Source organism: Somniosus microcephalus, chromosome 2 (genome assembly GCF_052327205.1).
Source record: "Somniosus microcephalus isolate GS21.2 chromosome 2, FLI_Smic_1.0, whole genome shotgun sequence".
Classification (NCBI taxonomy): domain Eukaryota; kingdom Metazoa; phylum Chordata; class Chondrichthyes; order Squaliformes; family Somniosidae; genus Somniosus; species Somniosus microcephalus.
This window is the reverse complement of record NC_140988.1, coordinates 112,837,400-112,853,724: the sequence shown is the minus strand read 5'-3', so window position 1 is coordinate 112,853,724 and position 16,325 is coordinate 112,837,400. Positions and strand designations below refer to the sequence as shown.

The following is a 16,325-nucleotide window of genomic DNA, read 5'->3' as shown; positions in this document are numbered from 1 at the left end:
CTGGCACAAAATATAGTCAGCACTGCTGTTACAACATTTGGGTTTGAAATGTGGTAACAGTTTTTCCTAATTCCACACTTAAAAGATTAGTAGCCTTGGCTATGTCACCATTACTCCAGCATCAAGAATGCCATACAATTTCAGCTGACCCCAAACCAAAAAATAAACTTCAACACACAAACAATCTCTGCTCGCCACTGAACTCTTCCATGGCATCACGTTCAGGCTTGGGCTGATAAGTGGCAAGTAACCTTCGTGCCACACAAGTGCCAGGCAACGACCATCTCCAACAAGAGAGTCTAACCACCGCCCCTTGACATTCAACAGCATTTCCATCGTCGAATTCCCCACTATCAACATCCTGCATGTCACCATTGACCAGAAACTTAACTGGACCAGCCACATAAATGCTGTGGCTACAAGAGCAGGTCAGAGGCTAGGTATTCTGCAGCGAGTGACTCAACTTCTGACTCCCCAAAGCCTTTCCACCACCTACAAGGCACAAGTAAGGAGTGTGATGGAATACTCTCCACTTGCCTGGCTGAGTGCAGCTCCAACAACACTCAAGAAGCTCACCACCATCCAGGCCAAAGCAGCTCGATTAATCCTTCAACATTCACTCCCTCCAACACCGGCGCACTGTGACTGCAGTGTGTACCATCCCCAAGATGCACTGCAGCAACGCACCAAGGCTTCTTCGACGGCACTTCCCAAACCCGCAACCTCTACCACCTAGAAGGACAAGGGCACCAGGCACATGGGAACACCACCATCTGCAAGTTCCCCTCCATGTCACACACCATCCTGACTTGGAAATACAGTATATTGCTGCTCCTTCATCATCGCTGGGTCAAAATTCTAGAACTCTCTACTTAACAGCACTATGGGAGTATCTTCACCACACAAACTGCAGTGGTTCAAGGTGGCTCACCACCGCCTTCTCAAGGGCAATTAGGGACTGGCAATAAATGCTGGTCATGAATGAATAAAAATATATATATTATATATATATTTTTTTAATGTAACACATTGACAATTTCACTAAAACAAATCACATATTCTCTTAAAAGGGTCATCTGACCTTGGAATATTGCCTCGAGATACCATTACCATTGTACGAAAGGCTGATATTTAAAGATATTTAGTAGACGAGAATCATCTATGTATAACTTCAAGTGTAGCCATTGACCAAATAATATTACCCATAATTACTCCTGGGTAACTAAAAAAGCTAAGACTTGTTCAAAATGTAGCTGCAGTCAAAAGCAGTTTTGACTAAGTTTTGATAACAAACAGCCACAGACTGTGAGTGAAGGTTAAATTGCTAAAAAAAAGCTAAGTAGAAATTAGAATTCGCTTACCAAAACTAACTGCAACAATATTTAAAGAATAATTAGTATAAGGACATAAATGCGAGAGATCATGGAGATAAGGGATTTATCTGGTAGATTAAAGTGAGATCGTTTGGATACCTCAAGACTAGTGAAACAGCGCTGATATGGGCCCTTGGTATAAAGGCCTTGTACCAGGGAAGCTAGAAATGAAAGAGATATGGTAAATTCCAATGGGGTGAAAAACTATAAACAAGATAACACTGAACATGGCAAAGTTGGTGGAAAAATACTGGCAAGGCGGGATGCTACCTTAGTCTGAGTGACAATGGTATTTTGACCATTAGAACCAATTATAAAAGGTGATTTTGTTAAAGACCATATATGGATACTGGCTAAATGAACTGTTGATAAGAAAAGGGTTAAAACCTCGATACTCAAAGAACTTTACACAGACGTACTGCGAGAACAAAGGAACAGGCTTAAGACGACGTCATCTGTATCCGAGAGGTTCCAGAGACCGAGGGCTGCAAGCTACTCATTAAAACTACCGCCTAATGTTAAGTATATTACGCTGTATGCTTAATAAATCTTAATCTATTGCTCAAACATACTGGCTGCTGCCTATTGGTGTCTTGTCCAAGAACTCGGAGATCATTAAGATCTTACACCATGCTTTTTTAATGAAAAGAGCAGCACAATGATGCAATCAACATAGTTAACAATGTTTCATAATGGACAGTGTTTTAGCGCTAAAAATAGTTTCAATTTTCTACATACAATGCACATCATTTTACATTGGGAAGGTCTGTGAACCACTGCAGTCCTTCTGGTGATGATGCTCGCACAGTGGCATTAGGTAGGGAATTCCAGGACACTTACCCACGAACGATGAAGGAATAGTGGTATACGTCAGAATAGTGTGTGACTTGTAGGCAAATAGTGTTCTCACGATACTGCTGCTCTTGTCCTCAAAGGTGCAAGTGCTGGGAGGGAGGTGCTGTTGAAGTAACCTTGGTGAGTTGCTGCAGTGCATCCTGTAGATCATACATAATGCATGAAAAAGTGCACCACTCCCACGTCCCTCATCATCAACATCTTGGGGGTGGTCACCATTGGCCAGAAGCTTAACTGAACCAGCCACATCAACCGTATGAGGAAATGGATATTGAATCCAGTGACAGTGCTAATCAAGTGAACTGTTCTGTCCTGAATGATACCGAGCTCCAAGTGTCGTCACGGCTGCATCCATCCAGCGAGTGTTGAGTATTCCATCACCATTGATTCGAGCTTTGTAAATGGAGAGGTTTTGAGGGGACTGAAGGGGAGACACTCAACACAGCATACTCAGCCTCTGCCCTGCACTTGTAGACATGGTGACAAAATGATACGAAAGAGAAAAAACTTGCATTTATATAGCACCTTTCATGACATTAGGACATCCCAGAGTGCTTTACAGCCAAGGAAATACTTTTGAAGTGTAGTTACTGTTGTAATGTAGGAAATGCGATAGCAAATTTGCACACAGCAAGGTCCCACAACAGCAATGTGATAATGACGAGATAATCTGTTTCAGTGGTGCTAACTGAGTGGCATTGGCAAGTACACCAGGGAGAACTCCCCTACTTTTCTTCAAAATAGTGCCATGGGATTTTTTATGTCCATCAGAGAGGGCAAACCAGGCCTCGGTTTAGCATCTCACTCGAAAGACAGCAGCTCAGAGAATGCAGCACTCCCTCAGTACTGCACTGGGGGAGTGTCAGCTTAGATTACATGTGCAAGTCTCTGAAGTAGAACCTTCTGACTCAGGTGAGATTGCGGTCATTGAGCCACGGCCGACACCGAAAAGGAAGGGGAATTTTTCTTGTTCGAGATTACTTGGCACTTGGGTAAGTTACCCAATACCTGTCGGACCAAGCCTGGACGTTGTCCAGGTCCTGGTGTAGCCTAGCATTGGCTGCTTCATTATTGTAGGAGTTGTGAATGGAACTGAATGCTGAAGTCAGTGAACAGCCCCAATCCTGACCTGCTGACAGAAAGGAGGTCATTGATGAAGCAGCTGAATATAATGGGGCCAAGGGCACTTCCTTAAGGAACTCCTGAAGTGATGTCCTGAGGCTGCAATGATTGACCTTCAACAACCACAATTATCTTCTGAATGTCAGACATAACTCCAGCCACTGGAGGGCTTTCCCTGTGACCACCCCCCGCCACCATCCAAAGACCTCAGTTTTGCTTGGACTTGGTCGAATGCTGCCTTGATGTTGAGAGTCACTACTCCCACCTCTCCTCTAGCATTCAACTCTTGCATCCATGTCTGTATTAAGGGCTATGATGAGGTCTGTAACTGAGTATTTCTAGTGTACCCTGAACAGAGTCATTGAGCAGTTTACTGGCGAGTGTCGCTTGATGGTACTATTGATGATACCTTCCATCACTTTACTAATAACTGTGAGGAGGCAGATAGGTTGGTAATTGGTTGGGTTAGATTTATGCTGTTTTTGTGGATAGGAAATAACTGGGCAATCTTCAATATTGTCTGGTAGATACCAATGTCATAGCTATACTGGAACAGCTTGGCTAGGGTGAGCAACTAGCTCTAGTGCTCAGGCCTTCTGCACTATAGCTGGGATATTATTAGGGCCCAGAGCCTTTGCTGTGTTCAGTACAGTTAGCTGCTTCTCAATGTCATGCGGAGTGAAACAAATTGGCTGGACACTGGCATCTAAGAGAGTGGAGACTCGGGAAGAAGCGAGTAGGATTGTCCATTTGCCACTTTTACTGTTTGCAAACACTTCAGCCTCGTCTCTTGTATACAAGTGCTAGGGTCCACCATGTTCGAGGATGAAGATGTTCATGGACTCTCTTCCTCCTGTTAGTTGCTCCGTTGTCCACCACCATTCTCAACTGGATGTGGTGGGGCGAGCATTTCATGGGATCACTTAGCTCAGTCTATAGCCTGCAGATTTTGGTGTTTAGCAAGCAGGTAGTAGCTTGTCTGGCTTGTCCCTTTAAGGCAGCAACGTCCAACTGTTGTAAATAGCCAAATCCAGAGCTCAATTAGAGACGGCTACTGTGTGGGGAAAGTTTCTCAGAAGACTGGTAGCTGCGCATAAATTTACAGCTGCTCCCCAAGAACAGAAAAAAAATGCTACTTGCTTATTGGTAGGTTTCTTAACTGTTCAGTTGCTATTTGCTGCTGTTGCATGAACATGTAAGCCAATCAGATGCAAGTGTGATGCTTTCAAATGTAAGACATGCTGCACACAATACTTTTTACATACTAGTCAATCTCCCGTGGTGTTCGCCACAGGGAGTCCAAGAATACTCAGACACTCACTCAAGTACAGCTGATGTCCTATTGAGTTAACATTCACTGTATAGTGTCCTGTCTAAAGCTAACATTGCGCTAAATCGCCTGCAAACCTCCCACATTGTCTCGCAATCTCAAATCAACATACCCATAAGTAGAAGCATTCTAAAATGATAGAAATAATGAGATTTAATCTAGAAGAATAAATGAAAAATTGAAATATCAAATCTGACTCAGTAAATTATTAAAATGTTGGCAGCTATGCTACCTATAATTTTTCTTGGCCCTGCGCGGCCCCTTCAAAATACTGCGCATGTGTGGTTTTTACACTGAAATGCCAGCTGCACGGGTTCCCTGGAACAGTGCGCGGAAACACTCGTTGACAGTAGGAGTTAAATATGGAAATAATTTACGAAACGTCACAGGAAAATACAAAAATGGTCATCGAACGTAACTAAGGAACGTTAAATTTATTTAAAAATTATCTGCAATGTATATTTATGAATTGAAAAATTATACATTTTTAAACTATTTACTACTGATGATTAAATGAATATTCATGATTGAATGAATAGTTATAAAATGGTAGCTATTTATGGGGACACAGTTGTGAGCGGACAAACAGGTGCGAGCACGCCCTGGAGACCCAACGCAGGATCTTCTGGGAGGCAGCAGTCGGGCTGGAAGAGAAGGAGAAGGCATGAAGTCTGAGAAAATGGCCTCTTTCTGTTGACATCTAGAAGGTAGTACTTGGCTCACTGTTGTGCAGACATATGCACAGTCCATATCTATAACCTAAATTTAAGTGCCCATTGAAACGTACAAGGTTCATCTCGGTGATGTGCTGTGCAAATTGCGGCTGAATTTTGAGAGTGCAGACTGTTCTTACATTCCTGTTACCTTCAGCATTCAGACTAGCAGCTTTTCTTCTAACTTCACTATAATCTTTAGTTTCCACAACAACATTGCCACATGATTTTATTCTACAGCAGCATCCAGCTGTTGAACCTCCATTTCCATACCACTGAAGCTTCACTATTAGCAAGTTGAAGAAACAACAGACAGCATCTACAGAGATGTCCACTGATATGGATTTACACTGCTTTTCTGACAGATCATCATATAGAAACAAAAAGGGGAAGGAGGAGTGCTTGCCAATGAGGGAATTCCTAAAATCTATTGATCTAATAGTCAGACAGTCAAGCTGTATACACATGTAACTTGATTGTTCAGGTTTGTTCCAAAGATAGGCAACGTTTGTATTCATTGTGTAGGGAAAAAAGGATCTGAATGAGCTGATTGGCCTGTTGCACAAGATCATTATTTCTGGGGAAGGTACAGAATGCACAAGAACTTTGTTTTTTGATGAAAATTTAGTGCATCAAATGTTTGTTTTCATAATTAATTGGTCTAGCCTTGACCTTAGGGTTTTTCAAACAAAATAAAAGACATAAAAAAGGATCAACCTAAACTGTTTCAGTCACATTCAATCAATACACTAAACTTTCATAAAAATGTGGAAGGGAAGGAAAGATTGGCCCCATTTTTGTATCAGTGCCACCTTTTTCCAGCTATAGCTGTGGGCAAAAAACTGGTCCCAAGTCTCTGCCATTCCCCACGTCTGGTTGGTAGGTGATGCACAAAAGCAGTAATGTATTCCCACCATCCAACCTTTCAACCATCCTGGTAAGCAAGGACCTGGCCATGACCGAATACGTCCAAATCCCAAGTTTAAATCCATTTCAATTCATTAAAAGTCTTCCAATGTTAATTCTTGTTCTTTTACCTTTTCTTCCGATGAGATTGTGAGCATGTCACTGGCTATCAGACTGCACACTTGATCTATACCAAGGTTGAGGAATTCCTCTCCTAGCACAACCTCTGAGAAATGCTGTTCTGTTCAAAGAAAAACAAAGTGAAAAGAAAAAACTGTTATTGCACAAGTTGTTTTAGTTTTAAAAAACAGAAATGGTTCCTTAAAACTGGTATTACCTCAATGGGAACAAACACTTGTAAAGGCTCCTAGAAGAGCAAAGCACAAAAAGCAAAAAAAAGTCTGTACTGCTACAATCCTCGCTGTGAAGAGATGCCCAGATTATTATGGATATGTGATTATGAAAACGTAATGCCAATAAGAACATAAGAAATAGGAGCAGGAGTAGGCCAATCGGCCCCTCGAGCCTGCTCCGCCATTTAATAAGATCATGGCTGGTCGGATCCTAACCGCCAATCTACTATCACAGAACCATCTCCTGAATCTAACAGAATTAGACACACGAAATAGGAGCAGGATCAGGCTACACGGCCCCTGGGCCCGCTCCACTCCCCACATGGCCATGACCGATCCGAACCTAGACTCATGTCCAAATTCCTGCCCGCTCCCCGTAACCCTTAATTCCCTTTACTTCTAGGAAACTGTCTATTTCTGTTTTAAATTTATGTAATGATGTAGCTTCTACAGCTTTTTGGGGCAGCATATTCCATGGACCTACCACCCTCTGAGTGAAGTAGTTCCTCCTCATCTCAGTTTTGAAAGAGCAGCCCCTTATTCTAAAACTATGCCCTCTAGTTCTAGTTTCACCCATCATCAGGAACATCCTCCCCGCATCCACCCGATCCAACCCCTTCACAATCTTATATGTTTCAATAAGATCGCCTCTCATTCTTCTGAACTCCAATGAGTAGAGTCCCAATCTACTCAACCTCTCCTCATAAGTCCATCCCCTCATCCCCGGGATTAACCGAGTGAACCTTCTTTGTACTGACTCGAGAGCAAGTATGTCTTTTCTTAAGTATGGACACCAAAACTGTATGCAGTATTCCAGGTGCGGTCTCACCAATACCTTGTACAACTGAAGCAATACCTCCCTATTTTTATATTCTATCCCCCTAGCAATGAAAGCCAACATTCCATTGGCCTTCTTAATCACTTGCTGCACCTGCATACTAACCATTTGAGTTTCGTGCACCAGGACCCCCAGATCCCTTTGTACTTCAGTACTTTCCAGTTTCTTGCCATTAAGATAATAACTTGCTCTACGATTTTTCCTGCCAAAGTGCATAACCTCACACTTTCCAGTATTGTATTCCATCTGCCAAATCTCTGCCCACTTACTTAGCCTGTCTATGTCCCCTTGCAAGTTTTTTATGTCCTCCTCACTCACTACTTTCCCTCCCATCTTAGTATCATCTGCAAACTTTGATATGTTACACTCGGTCCCCTCCTCCAAATCGTTAATATAGATTGTATAGATTGTAAAGAGTTAGGGACCCAGCACCGACCCCTGCGGAACACCACTAGTTACTGATTGCCATTCTGAGAATGGTGTGAATACAATACATCTAAAGGTATTGTTTAAAAACAGTTAAAGGTTGCATCTTTACTTCAAAACCAAAGTTAAAAAATCCTCGAAGGAATACATACATGATATTTTCTTCATGATTTGGTTTACGTAGATGAGGTACAGCATCATGCTGGTAACATACAGTTTGCGCTGTGATCATAGAAAGCTTAGAAATTTACAGCACGGAAGGAGGCCATTTCGGCCCATTTGTCGGCCGGCCAACAGAGAGCTATCCAGCCTAATCCCACTTTCCAGCTCTTGTTCCGTAGCCCTATAGTTTACAGCACATCCAAGCACTTTCTAAAATGTGGTGAGGGTTTCTGCCTCTACCACCCTTTCAGGCAGTGAGTTCCAGACCCCAACCACCCTCTGGGTGAAGAAATTTCCCCTCAAATCCCCTCTAAACCTCCTACCAATTACTTTAAATCTATGCCCCCTGGTTGTTGACCCCTCTGCTAAGAGAAACAGGTCCTTCCTGTCCACTCTATCTAGGCCCCTCATAATTCTATACATCTCAATAAGGTCTCCCCTCAGCCTCCTCCGTTCCAAGAAAACAAACCCAGCTTATCCAATCCCCTCGTAGCTAAAATTCTCCAGTCCAGGCAACATCCTCGTAAATCTCCTCTGTACCCTCTCTAGTGCAATCACATCTTTCCTGTAATGTGGTGACCAGAACTGCACGCAGTACTCTAGCTGTGGCCTAACTAGTGTTTTATACAGTTCAAGTATAACCTCCCTGCTCTTGTATTCTATGCCTGAGCTAATAAAGACAAGTATTCCAGATGCCTTCTCAACCACCTTATCTACTGGGTCTGCTACCTTCAGGGATCCGTGGACCTGCACTCCAAGGTCCCTTTGTTCCTCGACAGTTCTCAGTGTTCTACCATTTATTGTGTATTCCCTTGCCTGGTTAGCCCTCCCCAAATGCATTACCTCACACTTCTCCGGATTGAATTCCATTTGCCACTGTTCTGTCCACCTGACCAGTTTATTGATATCTTCCTGCAGTCTACAGCTTTCTTCTTCATCAACCACACGGCCAATTTTAGTATCATCTGCAAACTTCTTAATCATATCCCATACATTCAAGCCTAAATCGTTGATATATACCACAAAAAGCAAATGACCCAGTACTGAGCCCTGCGAAACCCCACTGCAAACAGCCTTCCAGTCACAAAAACACCCGTCAACCATTACCCTTTGTTTCCTGCGTCTGAGCCAATTTGGATCCAACTTGCCACTTTGCCCTGGATCCCATGGACTTTTACTTTCGTGACCAGTCTGCCATGTGGAACCTTATCAAAAGCCTTGCTAAAATCCATATACACTACATCAAACCTGCTACCCTCATCGACCCTCGTTACCTCCTCAAAAAATTCAATCAAGTTAGTCAGACACGACCTTTCCTTAACAAATCCATGCTGACTGTCCTTGATTAATCAGTGTCTTCCTAAATGAAGATTTATCCTGTCCCTCAGAACTTTTTCTAGTAATTTTCCCACCACCAGGTTAGGCTGACTGGCCTGTAATTACTTGGTCTATCCCTTTCTCCCTTTTTAAACAACGGTACAACGTTAGCAGTCCTCCAGCACCACACCTGTAGCCAGAGAGGATTGGAAAATGATGGTCAGAGCGCCTCTGCTATTTCCTCTTTACAGCCTGGGATACATTTCATCTGGGCCTGGGGACTTATCCACTTTCAAAGCTGCTAAGCCCCTTAATACTTCCTCTCACTATGTTTATTTCATCTAATATTTCACACTCCTCCCCCATGATTACAATGTCTGCATCGCCCCTCTCTTGTGAAAACAGATGCAAAGGGCTCAATTTTGCCATTGGGGGCAGGCTGGGGCGTGTCAGGTGGTTTTCGTGTCAGGACCCCAACTCCAATGTGAAATGGGAAAAAAGTGTGATTTCGCCCTAATTGTGCACTTGATTTCCAGCGTGTGGAAACCCCTGGCCCAATGAGTCTTTTCATACAGAAAGTCGCCTCCGATGAAGTCATCAATGCTACTGGATTTAAGGCCTGCAAGCAGCCTTGCTTCTTCTGGAGATTTTAAACTTTATGCCCATTGTTGTGATCGCTTCATTCAGCAATTATGTCCAGCAGTAGGCCAAAGTGTGCGCCAAGGTTCGATGAGGCCTCCCTCCAAGCTCTGGTGCAGGGAGCAAGATCAAATAAGGAGGTGCTCTTCCCTTCCTCGGAGGAAAAAGCCTCTCCAGCAGACTAAAGCTGTGTGGATGCAAGTGGCCCAGGAAGTCAATTCAATCGCTATGTGCCGCGTAACCTGGTTGCAGTGAAGGAAGAGGTTTCATGACCTCCTCCGCACAGGAAAAGTATGACTTTCCCATCACCCTCGATCTGATCCCCATCGCCTCTCCTCACCAGCATTCTGCTTTGCCAACCTCTTCCTCCACATCCCACTTAACACTTACATCCATGCACCCTTACCCATTCCCTCTCTCTCTATGGTCACATTCACTTAACTATTTGACCATGCAGCCCTCACACTCCCTATCACTGATGCAATGACAACAACTTACAACACACGGGGGGGGGCCTTTGTCTCCTTCTAAGCATCTATGCTATGGATTCTCTACACTCACTCCTTCATTCTCACTCAAACTCCACTTGTGTCCCTCATTGCAGGAAAAGAGAGCCCACAATCAGAGGGAAAGAGCGAGGACAGGAGGAGGGCCACCCTCAGTAGCCCAGCTCACCACCTCGGAGGCGGCGGCCCTGGAAATCGCCAGTGTCGAGGAAGATTCGCAAGTGGGGGACGGACAGACGTGCGTATCACAGCAAGCTGGTGACAGAATAGTTTGGCATCTCTCTCATTGACATTGCATGAGTGACTGAATGATTCTGATGCTCTAACAGATTGACTTATGATCATCTGCACAATTCAATGTGCATGCAACCTTTACCTCACATCTCTGACTCTTTCCTTTACTCCCCCACAGGACCATTGCAAGCATCCATCCCCACTAGCCAGGTGGAACAGGCTGAGCCTCCAGACTCCTCAGAGGATGCTGCAAACTCTGAGGGCGCAGCGTCCGCAGAATTCAGCGCACCCAGCGCCAGTGCAGACACTCTCACCTCGGTGAGACCTTCGCGAGATAGTGTAGTGTTGTCACCTGGTGTATCACAGCTCACAAGTGAGCATCAGTAGATGGTGGAGACAGGGACATCAGTGGAGAGTCCTCGTCGGAGGGCACAGGACTCTCCCAGTTCGGCTCAGCTGCATGTCGACCCTGTGCCTCCGGATCCATCCAGGAGGAGAGCGGTGCTGGAACTCCAGGAACAGGAGTCTCTGGCAGGTTTTGTCTCCAGGGTCGCTGCGCATGTGGAGCGAATGGAGGAGTCCATCGCGAACATGAGCAGAGCCTTTGTGGAGGCATTGGCGCATGAAAGCATCACCACGGAAAGGATGGCAACCTCCGTGGAAAGGATGGCTGAGGAGAGGATGGCTACAGCCATGAAGGAGCTAAGTCACCAGAGTGTTGAAAACATGGTCATTGTTCAGAATAGACTGGCATCTCTTGAGGAGCGATGGTCAGCTATTGCGCATAGAAACCAGACCTTCATGGAAGTCCTCTGGAGTAGGACTTCCAGTGCAGAAACAGGTCCTCATGGCCCCCCTGAAGTGCAGCAAGGTGCTGTCAAGCCACTTGCTAGCTCTGAAGTGGGGCTGACCCACGAGAGGGATGTTGGTGGCAGAGAACAAGGAAGTGGGGGCTCCTCTCCAAGTGCTCACACGATCATGCCACTGCAAAGCCATCGGTCAGAGCCCCACCAGAGTCCTCACCCAACTGAGATGGGCGTCTCAGCCCCTGCACTGCCGCAGGAGCAGCAGACTGTTGCCAAGCCCTCACAGGCTCGCAACTCCAGAGGATGCCCGCCAAAGGTGTCGAGACAGTAGCAGCAAGAAAGTGAGCAAGGGGCCTCCACATCTGCTGAAGCCACAGGGGAAGCACCACGTAGAAGCACGCGTAAGAGGAAGATAAAGCACAAGTAGTCACAAGGGTAGTCACTTGGGTGTTGTATTGCTTTTTTGACAAGCCATCCTTGTAATGTTATGATAAACAGATTTGATGGCAAACTGTTGAAGTTGTGGCCTGTGTCATCTCGCAAATGGGACTTCCACATTGAGGGCTTAGAGCGACTTGCAATTGTCAGTATGGTGGTCAGAGTGATAGGAATCTGCAGGTTCTTGTCCATTGTCGATGCTCTGGTAAGGTGCGAGGCAAAAGTGTTTGATTGTGCAGACTAAGCAAATCTGGCCAACATGAGTGCGTCCCTTGCATCCCGGGCAGCAATGTGGTCATGCGCTGGCGCCTTCAGGCCTGTGCGAGCAGCAGCTTGGTTCTCCTGTGGTTGCTGCTGCTGTTGTTCATGGTTCTGCTGCTGCCACGGCTGGTCTTCGTCCAAATCTGATGTCCAAGAGGAAAGGAAATAAATGGTTCCCATGCTTGAGGAAGCACTCAGTCAAGGTGGGGAGAGGGGTTTCCCAGGAGGTCACATGGAGATGGACGCCCAAACTTCCAGAACAGTGAGTATGCCTGCTAAAAGTTCCCCCAGACCTGAGACAAGAAAGTTCTGCCACCTGCAAATGATCATTGGTGAAAACTCCTTTTTAATGGTGGAGCTGCAGCTGTTAGTAAGCCATCCACTTGAAACGCCGCCAGGATTAACTGGCGTGTTCCAGAGGAGACGTGCAGGACTGGGGAAATGTGTTAAAATCAGAAAGGCCTCAAAATGGGATTATAGAGGCAATTAACTGGCTGTTAAGGGCCTATCCCGCCTCTTGGAGGCAGGATGGAAACGGGGTCTGAAACCCTGATTCTGGGAAAATTGATCGAAGGCGGGATCGGAGCCGTCCACCATTTTTTGCAATTTTAACACCTCACACGCCTCCAATCCCGCCTCCTCGGTTCTGGCAAAAATCGAGCCCAAAGTATTCATTAAGAAACATACCCACGTCTTCCACTTCCACACAGAGATAGGGTTGCAAAGGGGTGGAAAGTTTCCGGTAAATTTCCGGAAATTTTCCACGGGAAGTTTAGCTTGGGAATTTTGCCCAAAAAAGCACATGCTAGCATAATATTGTTTTTTTTGTATTTCTTTCTTTTTTTTCCCCCCACAGGTCCTCTCTTAAAATTACTAAGAGATGGAATCTTAATTATTAAGGAATTTCTTAATCAATATATGTTTATCTTCTTACTTGGCTTGTTTTAATAATTACAAGTTTTGTGTGTGACTGTGAACAAATGTGTCCTGATTGGTTAGATGAGTGGATGAGCGATTAGCTCCCTCTATTTGTAATATTTGCATATCGAATTGTGATTGGCCTGCAGGCATCTGTAAGACTGCTATAGTTTTTTTTAAGATCCAGGTTAGGGGTCCTGAGGGAAGTCATTTTGTTTTCTGCTGATGTTGTGATGATGCAGTAAGTAAATCAGACTTTATACCAAATAAACCAGTTACTTGTTGAACTCTGTTGTCCTTCAATTTAAAATATACAAAATAATACACTATTGGTGATGTAGCGTCGTGTGTGTACAGGTCATGCTTCCATCACATGGAGCATCAGCAAAAATGTACTCACCCTGTTGCAATCGTGCTGATCGACCGCAGTTCGACACAGAGATGAATGCCCTTTATTTCTCTGCATAGAACAATGCCACGTTTACCGTCGGATGTGTGGAAGCATTTTACCCCAGGCATTAAAGATGGAAAGACTGTGTACATGTGCAAACACTGTAGAAAGCCATATGTAAAGAATGCCACAAAGATGCAGCAGCATTTATCCAAATACAACAGACACACAGGCACATACATTGCTGATGAGCTGAAAGCGGTCATCAACGATCTTGGATCACAAAAGGTCTTTGCAGTAGTTACTGACAATGCTGCGAATATGAAGGCTGCTTGGGCTCAAGTGGAGGAGGCCTACCCTCATATTACGTCTATTGGGTGCGCAGCTCATGGGCTTAACCTGCTCCTCAAGGACATCATGGGTTTGAGAACCATGGAAGCACTGTACAAGAGAGCCAAGCAAGTTGTTAAGTATGTCAGGGGAAAACAGGTAGTTGCAGCAACCTACAACTCCAAGCAAATGACAAAGAACAAGAACACCACACTGAAGCTGCCCAACAATACTAGATGGGGTGGTGTTGTCATAATGTACAACAGCCTTCTGGAGGGTAAGGAGTCGCTGCAAGAAATGGCAATATCCCAGTCTGGGGATATGGAAACCACCATCAATTATTATTTAAATGGCAATAGATTGGGAGAGGGGGAAGTACAGAGAGACCTGGGTGTTCTTGTACACCAGTCACTGAAGGCGAGCATGCAGGTGCAACAGGCGGTCAAGAAGGCAAACGGTATGCTGGCCTTCATAGCAAAAGGGTTAGAATACAGGAACAGGGATACCTTGCTGCAGCTGTACAGGGCACTGGTGAGACCACACCTCGAGTACTGTGTACAGTTTTGGTCGCCTCATCTGAGGAAGGATGTTCTTGCCATGGAGGGGGTGCAGCGGCGATTCACCAGGCTGATACCAGGAATGGCGGGAATGACCTATGAGGAGAGACTATGTAGTTTAGGGATGTACACACTGGAGTTTAGAAGATTGAGAGGGGACCTCATAGAAGTGTATAAAATTCTGACAGGTCTAGACAGACTGGATGCAGAAGGAATGTTTCCCTTGGCGGGTGAGAACAGAACTAGAGGACATAATTTAAGGATAAGGGCTAAACCATTTAGGACAGAGATGAGGGGGAATTTCTTCACTCAGAGAGTGGTGAACCTGTGGAACTCATTGCCACAGAGGGCAGTGTACGCCAGCTCATTAAATATATTTAAGAGGGAATTAGATATATTTCTACGGGCAAAAGGGGTTAAGGGTTACGGAGAGAAGGCGGGGACGGGATACTGAATTAAAGGATCAGCCATGATCTCATCGAATGGCGGAGCAGGCACGAAGGGCCGAATGGCCTACTCCTGCTCCTATCTTCTATGTATCTATGTATCAAGAAAATACTGCTGGATGATGTGTTTTGGGAGAGAGTGGTTAGCAGCCTTAAACTACTCTCACCAGTAGCATCTGCAATTGCTCAGATTGAAGGAGATGACGCTGTCTTGTCAGATGTTCTCAGGCTTTTTACTGATTTAAAAGAATAAATCAGCATTGCCCTACCCACATCCCTGCTGCTCAAAGCAGAGGAGAAGGCAATTGTTCAATTCATACAGACGCGTCAAGAATTTTGTGTCAAGCCGATTCATGCTGCAGCATACATGCTGGACCCAAAGCATGTTGGGAGACCAATACTTTCTGGAGAACAGATCAACAGCGCTTAGTGTGATTTCTACCCTCTCACACCATCTCAATCTGGATGTGGGCAAAGTTCTGGGAAGTCTGGCAAAGTTCTCTACCAAGCAAGGTCTTTGGAATGGGGATGGGATATGGGAATCATGCAAGCATATCAGTGCACATACCTGGTGGAAGGGACTTTGTGCATCTGAGGCCCTGTCACCTATTGCATCGGTGATACTCCAAATCCCACCTTCATCAGCGGCCTCTGAACGCAACTGGTCACTTTTTGGGAATATGCATACAAAGGTGCGCAACAGGCTGACTAACAAGAGAGTGGAGAAACTGGTGGCTATCCGGGCGAACCTACAACTTATTGAGCCAGATACAGAAGTGTCCACCACACAGCTAGACACTGACACAGAGGAGGAAATGGACACGTCAGAGTCAGAGAATCAGGAGGAGCAATGAGGAGTAGAAGACTCAGAAGACTCATGAGTAGAAGACTCAAAGGGACAAAATAAGGACAAATTACAGGCTAAATAAGCTGACGCTCTTTTTATTTTATTTTAGATGGGTCTTTTTTGTGGGGGTTCAATAAAGTTCAAAATTATAACCTAAATAAAGTTTTGAAAGCCTGTTTTTATTTGTATGGAACAGTATGTCTATTTTGACGACAAAGATAATATAAGGGTCAGAGACAAAAACCATCAGTGTGCAAAAAAACTCAAAATTCCCATAAATTCCCAAAATTCCCATGGAAAGTTTCCTCTTTTAAAAATTCCCAGAATTTTGCAACCCTACACACAGATTACCTTTATGGTCTCTAATAGGCCCTACTCTTTCTTTAGTTATCCTCTTGCTCTTAATGTATTTATAAAACATATTTGGGTTTTCCTTGATTTTACTTGCCAACATTTTTTCATCTCCTCTCTTTGCTTTCCCAAGTTCCTTTTTAATTGCACCTCTGCACTTTCTATACTCCTCTAGAGTTTCTGCAGTATTGAGCCCTCGGTATCTA

At 44.7% G+C, this 16,325-nt stretch overlaps 1 protein-coding gene across 2 annotated transcripts in view; it reads right to left on the bottom strand.

Moving 5' to 3' along the window:
• klhl2 (kelch-like family member 2) overlaps positions 1-16,325 on the bottom strand; it is a 116,544-nt gene that overhangs the window by 46,370 nt on the left and 53,849 nt on the right. For both annotated transcript variants that reach the window (XM_085961977.1, XM_085961982.1), the window contains exon 6: positions 6,431-6,540. In XM_085961977.1, the coding sequence (XP_085818103.1) occupies positions 6,431-6,540 (110 nt within the window). The remainder of the gene's footprint in view (positions 1-6,430; positions 6,541-16,325) is intronic.